This window comes from Fukomys damarensis, unplaced genomic scaffold (genome assembly GCF_012274545.1).
Source record: "Fukomys damarensis isolate Sample0158 unplaced genomic scaffold, DMR_v1.0_HiC HiC_scaffold_14, whole genome shotgun sequence".
NCBI classification, from domain to species: domain Eukaryota; kingdom Metazoa; phylum Chordata; class Mammalia; order Rodentia; family Bathyergidae; genus Fukomys; species Fukomys damarensis.
This window is the reverse complement of record NW_022900926.1, coordinates 6,420,823-6,428,523: the sequence shown is the minus strand read 5'-3', so window position 1 is coordinate 6,428,523 and position 7,701 is coordinate 6,420,823. Positions and strand designations below refer to the sequence as shown.

General features: G+C 51.3%; 1 protein-coding gene across 1 annotated transcript in view; it reads left to right on the top strand.

The window, feature by feature from the left end:
• Positions 1–6,959: 6,959 nt before the first annotated feature.
• Positions 6,960–7,701, top strand: part of Hddc2 (HD domain containing 2) — a 17,839-nt gene continuing 17,097 nt past the window's right edge. Inside the window, exon 1 of the mRNA XM_033763151.1 lies at positions 6,960–7,010. Within this exon, the coding sequence (XP_033619042.1) occupies positions 6,960–7,010 (51 nt within the window). The remainder of the gene's footprint in view (positions 7,011–7,701) is intronic.

Genomic DNA, 7,701 nt, shown 5'->3' with positions numbered 1-7,701 from the left:
CATACTGAGGATTGAACTCAAGACTAGGCAGGCACGGCGTCACTGCTACAGCCCTGGCCCTTCTGAGCTATTTTTCTCTCCTTTGTGTCTCACGTTGGAAAGTTTCCTTCTCTGCTAGGTCAGCTCCATTATCAGCCAGCCGACTTTCCAACATACAGCAGCATCTCACTGCTGGATTCTGCCTGATCCGCAGGGGATGGATATGACCCTGAGGGCAGTAACCAGCCCCTGGCTATACTACCTTTTTTCATATGTACACACCTGTGATGGCGTTCCATTTATAAATTAGGCACAATAAAGAGTAAGGATTATAACTGCCAATACAGTTATAACATCCTAAAATAAAAGTCAGGCGAATATGGCCTCTCTCTCTCTCAAAATATTTTGTGGCACTGTATCTCCAGATCTCAGTTGACTGCGGGTCATTGAAGCTTTGGAAATGAAACCATGGATCAGGGGACAGCTGCCCTTCCACTGCCACCAGCCTGGACCAAAAGAAGCCACCACTCCAGAGAATTTCCCTAACCATCTCCAAGCTGCTCTTCCTCCTTGCTGCTGGCCCTCCACAGTGTCCTGCAGGAGAGCAGCCCCTGTGGTCCTTTGGAAAGCAACCAAGAGGCGGGATCCTGTCCTCAGAGCCAAGAGCAGCTTCCCTTTTCATTCAGAGCGAGCCCCTCAGCCCTCCCACTGGCCCCCGGGTCCCACACACATGAACCGGCCAGGCCCCTCTCCTGCCTGCCCTCAGCTTTGGAGGAGTTGTCCTCGAACTTCCTACACAGACTTCTGCCTTGGGCACTTGTGCTGTGTCCGCCCACCTTGAATCCTCCCCACCCACGTGCCCTCTGCCTAATCGCCCATTCCCAGGCATCCTCAGGACTCATCTCAGCCCTGTCGCACCAGGAGAGCAGGGTTCCCTCTGAGCGCCTCAGGTCAGTGGCACCCACAGATCTTACTCTGCTTGGTTTTCTCCCAAGTGCTTCTCACCATCGACCTCTTAGGCTTTTGTTTCCCCCTTATTTCCTGTCCCTCAACTGTAGTCTAAGCCCCAGAAGGGCAGGAGCTGTCATCCGTTGTCTCCTGAGCCCACAGCAGGATCAGGGATCAAGAAGCGTCTTAGTGTGTAACTGCCTTGTTGTGAGGAGCAAAGTACATTCATTTAGGGTAAGTGCATGGTCTACCACAGGAAGGGTGAGCTCTTTGAGGATGAGTCAGTGACTTTTCCCCCAGCACTGAGGATTGAACCCAGGGCCCTCACACTGAGCTACGAGTACAGCCCCAGCCCTTGTTTTTTAAGACAGGGTCTCATTAAGTTGCTAAACTGCAAGATGTCACAGGTATATGCACCAGTTCTCCAAGGAGATGGTACGTATTACGCACTGCAAATATACCAATAAAAAAGGAAATACAATTGCATTGCTAAACGGCCCAGGCTGGGCTGGAACTTGCAGACCCTCTGCCTCAGCCACCCAGATTGCTGGAGTCACAGGCCCACGCCACCATGCTCAGCTAAGTCACTGATTCTGAGAGAGGAGAAAACCCCAACCGTATCTGAATCACCGGAAGGGATTTTATCACTTCCATTTTCTTTCCATCGCAGCCTCCTACATCCTCCCTATCTCTCCTCCCCATGCAGAGCTGAGCACCTCAACAGTATTCTAGGGTGAGCCAGGGACAAAACCTTTGAGGCTACTGGGTTTAGTCTCGTGCGACTTGAGTTTCCGGTGCTGTGTACCATTCTGTTCTGAGGAGTCAGTTGTGTCGCTGAGGGATCCTGATGCAACATGACATTTAGTTTCACCACAAGTTTACAGACTTCTCTGCAAATGTGCAAGCCGATCTGCATGGAACTTGGTGACAGCTGCTCTACTTCTGTGTACGAAGTGCTGTGCCCAGCAGGTGCAGTTGACCTTGCTTCCTGGTAGCTGCTCTCTGTCTGGGGAAACTGAGGCAAGGGGACAGTGACCTGTCCAAGGTCATATGAGTGAAAAGTGGAGCTGCGCTGGGCCCCGGGAGAGGTGTCCAGAGCCTGTGACCCTTCCCTTTTGTCTAATGCTGTGTCTGCAGGAACCTGGACTATCCCACTCCACCTGCCCTAGGCCAGCTGCTCAGTGCAGGCAGCTGCCACGCTGATCCCCAGTGAGTGCAAGACCCCTATATGATGGTCTCTAAGTGTTGCCAGTGGCTGAAGACATCTGGTAGTCATGGAAGTGAGAGATTAAGGATGGCCACGGCGGCACAGTGGCAGGACAGAAGGCTGGGCGACCACAAATTCTTAGGCACAATGAACCTTTGTAGCATGACATGTTTCAACAGATCCTTTATGAGACCCCCCAATAAAACCACAGGGGCAGAATGCATACAATGAGAAGTCCCCCCCAAAAAAACCCCCAAAATAAAAAACCAAACCCAAAGTCTCCCTTTCTCTTTTCCAAATTAAAAATCACTGTTTTGGAGATGACACAGTGGGGCATGCATTACCAGCTTCCTGCTGGCTTTGCTGTAGATTGCCTCAGCCATCTGTGTGCTAACATTGCACGGGTTACTTCCTGGGACTTGAAGGCAACTTTTGCTGAACACCCTGGGCCCACAGATGTCTGACAGGTGATTAAAATGCCACCTCCACTTTATATGGTGTCTTCCCCCTTTGGAGCCTTGGCTTCGAGTCAGACTGTGCTCAGTCCACGCATTATCATGTGGATTGTCTGAAATAGTGTTTTGTCCAAGGCTGACATGGGTTAACGTGGCCTCTTACAACCGGAGCTGATACTTGTTCCTTCTCCCCCAGTCTTGAGCTTTTTTTTGGCATGGCCAGTAGCCAAAGTCCTTCCGCTCTAGCCTAGGGCCAGGACATGTACACGAGAGGTTGCCTGCTGTAGGAGGAGCTCTGCAGCTCCTGACCCGATCTGAGTGCCTGCAGCCCACCCAGCACAGGCCAGGTGTGTTATACAGGGCAATGACTCTGGAGAGAGGGCAGGGCGACCGCTTCCAGGAGAAGTTAACCACAACCACCACAGACAGAAGCATCTTGTAAAATCAGCTCACTGGCCGATAATTCCTGGCCTTTAGACCATCTGGGAATAAGCAAGAACCTTCGGCCCTGCCCTGCATGGCAGCCCAGTCTCTGCACCAGCGGTTCACTCCCTCCAGCCAAAGCCCATCTGGCCTGGCAGGAGTGTTTCCCAGTGCCCGGCCCATCTTCCTTTCTACCACGTGTAGATCAAAGGTATCATCTGGTATCGCCATCTTTTCCCCACTGAAGACTTTCTCCTGTGAGTAACTTCCTTTCAGTGCTAAGTTTCAGGAAAGGGATGGGAAAACAGATGCATTTAATACTCAAATCTGGGGCTCTCGTGTTGAGGGAGCTGATTCCCTCACGGAGGTTCCAACCGCACGACCCAAGGCGAGTAAGGACTATAACTAAAATGCAAGAGACCCCGGCTACTTGTGAGCGGTGGTGTCATACCCTCCTTCTTCTATAGCTTTCATTTTGACAGTAGAGTTACAAACATGTTTACTCAAAAAATCTATTTTTGTGGGTGCTGGGGTAGAAAGAGGCAGGCAAGTGCCCCATCCTGCGTGCACCCCCAGCCCCAATTTTTTTCCCGAGCTTCTTTCCAGGGCTAGGTGCTGACTGTCCTAGGAAGGGTTTCATTCCAGCTATGGAGTGCGTTTTGCTGTGATGACAACAGAGGACAAGGATAGGTGCCCATTCCCAGCACAGGTCCTGCTGAGGGTTTAGTTGAACAAATATGCCTGTAAGCAGAGCAGAAGCAAGGACCACGCTGTGCAGCACACACAGGTCGGCACTTTGTACGGGCTACATGGCAGGTTGTGCCGTGAATGAAAGAATCCGAACTCCTTTTTGTCCCGAGCCCTTCTCCCTCCTCCTCTCCCTGCTGCAGCCCCTCCGTTGCTCCGTTGCTTGTCGGCTGCCTGCAAACCCTGCTAGCACTGGCTGCTGATGGAGTCCAGATGCTGGGGACAGACAGAGATCCCTGGTTGGGGAGGAGCTCTCCAGCACCGGGGGGGGGGGGGGGGGGGGGGGGGGGGATGAGCTCTTTGAGGATGAGTCAGTGACTTTTCCCCCAGCACTGAGGATTGAACGCAGGGCCCTCACACTGAGCTACGAGTACAGCCCCAGCCCTTGTTTTTTAAGACAGGGTCTCATTAAGTTGCTAAACTGCAAGATGTCACAGGTATATGCACCAGTTCTCCAAGGAGATGGTACGTATTACGCACTGCAAATATACCAATAAAAAAGGAAATACAATTGCATTGCTAAACGGCCCAGGCTGGGCTGGAACTTGCAGACCCTCTGCCTCAGCCACCCAGATTGCTGGAGTCACAGGCCCACGCCACCATGCTCAGCTAAGTCACTGATTCTGAGAGAGGAGAAAACCCCAACCGTATCTGAATCACCGGAAGGGATTTTATCACTTCCATTTTCTTTCCATCGCAGCCTCCTACATCCTCCCTATCTCTCCTCCCCATGCAGAGCTGAGCACCTCAACAGTATTCTAGGGTGAGCCAGGGACAAAACCTTTGAGGCTACTGGGTTTAGTCTCGTGCGACTTGAGTTTCCGGTGCTGTGTACCATTCTGTTCTGAGGAGTCAGTTGTGTCGCTGAGGGATCCTGATGCAACATGACATTTAGTTTCACCACAAGTTTACAGACTTCTCTGCAAATGTGCAAGCCGATCTGCATGGAACTTGGTGACAGCTGCTCTACTTCTGTGTACGAAGTGCTGTGCCCAGCAGGTGCAGTTGACCTTGCTTCCTGGTAGCTGCTCTCTGTCTGGGGAAACTGAGGCAAGGGGACAGTGACCTGTCCAAGGTCATATGAGTGAAAAGTGGAGCTGCGCTGGGCCCCGGGAGAGGTGTCCAGAGCCTGTGACCCTTCCCTTTTGTCTAATGCTGTGTCTGCAGGAACCTGGACTATCCCACTCCACCTGCCCTAGGCCAGCTGCTCAGTGCAGGCAGCTGCCACGCTGATCCCCAGTGAGTGCAAGACCCCTATATGATGGTCTCTAAGTGTTGCCAGTGGCTGAAGACATCTGGTAGTCATGGAAGTGAGAGATTAAGGATGGCCACGGCGGCACAGTGGCAGGACAGAAGGCTGGGCGACCACAAATTCTTAGGCACAATGAACCTTTGTAGCATGACATGTTTCAACAGATCCTTTATGAGACCCCCCAATAAAACCACAGGGGCAGAATGCATACAATGAGAAGTCCCCCCCAAAAAAACCCCCAAAATAAAAAACCAAACCCAAAGTCTCCCTTTCTCTTTTCCAAATTAAAAATCACTGTTTTGGAGATGACACAGTGGGGCATGCATTACCAGCTTCCTGCTGGCTTTGCTGTAGATTGCCTCAGCCATCTGTGTGCTAACATTGCACGGGTTACTTCCTGGGACTTGAAGGCAACTTTTGCTGAACACCCTGGGCCCACAGATGTCTGACAGGTGATTAAAATGCCACCTCCACTTTATATGGTGTCTTCCCCCTTTGGAGCCTTGGCTTCGAGTCAGACTGTGCTCAGTCCACGCATTATCATGTGGATTGTCTGAAATAGTGTTTTGTCCAAGGCTGACATGGGTTAACGTGGCCTCTTACAACCGGAGCTGATACTTGTTCCTTCTCCCCCAGTCTTGAGCTTTTTTTTGGCATGGCCAGTAGCCAAAGTCCTTCCGCTCTAGCCTAGGGCCAGGACATGTACACGAGAGGTTGCCTGCTGTAGGAGGAGCTCTGCAGCTCCTGACCCGATCTGAGTGCCTGCAGCCCACCCAGCACAGGCCAGGTGTGTTATACAGGGCAATGACTCTGGAGAGAGGGCAGGGCGACCGCTTCCAGGAGAAGTTAACCACAACCACCACAGACAGAAGCATCTTGTAAAATCAGCTCACTGGCCGATAATTCCTGGCCTTTAGACCATCTGGGAATAAGCAAGAACCTTCGGCCCTGCCCTGCATGGCAGCCCAGTCTCTGCACCAGCGGTTCACTCCCTCCAGCCAAAGCCCATCTGGCCTGGCAGGAGTGTTTCCCAGTGCCCGGCCCATCTTCCTTTCTACCACGTGTAGATCAAAGGTATCATCTGGTATCGCCATCTTTTCCCCACTGAAGACTTTCTCCTGTGAGTAACTTCCTTTCAGTGCTAAGTTTCAGGAAAGGGATGGGAAAACAGATGCATTTAATACTCAAATCTGGGGCTCTCGTGTTGAGGGAGCTGATTCCCTCACGGAGGTTCCAACCGCACGACCCAAGGCGAGTAAGGACTATAACTAAAATGCAAGAGACCCCGGCTACTTGTGAGCGGTGGTGTCATACCCTCCTTCTTCTATAGCTTTCATTTTGACAGTAGAGTTACAAACATGTTTACTCAAAAAATCTATTTTTGTGGGTGCTGGGGTAGAAAGAGGCAGGCAAGTGCCCCATCCTGCGTGCACCCCCAGCCCCAATTTTTTTCCCGAGCTTCTTTCCAGGGCTAGGTGCTGACTGTCCTAGGAAGGGTTTCATTCCAGCTATGGAGTGCGTTTTGCTGTGATGACAACAGAGGACAAGGATAGGTGCCCATTCCCAGCACAGGTCCTGCTGAGGGTTTAGTTGAACAAATATGCCTGTAAGCAGAGCAGAAGCAAGGACCACGCTGTGCAGCACACACAGGTCGGCACTTTGTACGGGCTACATGGCAGGTTGTGCCGTGAATGAAAGAATCCGAACTCCTTTTTGTCCCGAGCCCTTCTCCCTCCTCCTCTCCCTGCTGCAGCCCCTCCGTTGCTCCGTTGCTTGTCGGCTGCCTGCAAACCCTGCTAGCACTGGCTGCTGATGGAGTCCAGATGCTGGGGACAGACAGAGATCCCTGGTTGGGGAGGAGCTCTCCAGCACCGGGGGGGGGGGGGGGCGGGGCGCGGGCGCCGAGTTAAAAGTATCGTGTGAGGAGCTTCCGTCTTTGCTTTTGGTCATGGCGCAGGCGCAGCGAGCTCCTGCTACGGGGTTCCTTAAAACCCTTCCGGTAGGTTCGGCCAATCCGTGCATAGTGGAGCTGGGCGGATCGACAGCACAGGAGCTGAGTCTGTCTGTTCTGTGTGCACACACCTTTTAACCTCAGTCATCACCATTCCTCAGGCCTCAGCTCTAGACAGATTCATACTTGCTCTTCTTCTTGGATACAGAATGGCAAATACTGGAATTTAAAGACTCTCCCTGGTATTTCCATCTTTAAACCTTGAAACAATGTGCTTTTGAGCTCAGAAGCCTATGTGGCCCACTTCTCCTGGTATTTCCCTATTATTACTAGATATAGAATCACAGTTAATGTTTGGGTCAGAAAGACCTGGGTTCCTTTGCCATCTCTTCCAGGAGGGCCCAGTAACTACTATTACCAAATCATTGTATTTTTTAAAATTCTCAAATTCCTTGCTTGTAAACTGAAATCATTTCTGTTATGTATTGTTATAAAATAAAACAAGCTAACATTTAAGCACCTAATAAATATTAGCTATGAGTCCTTTTTTGTTTGTTTGTTTGTTTGTTTGAGACAGGGTCTTGCTATATAGTTCAGGCTGGCCTTGAACTCACTATGTAGCCCAGGTTGGCCTAGAACTTGTGTTGATCCTCCTGTCTCAGCCTTCCAAATGCTGGGATTACAGGCGTGTGCCACCATGCCTGGCTATTAGCTATTGGTCTTCATGGGATCCGTACCA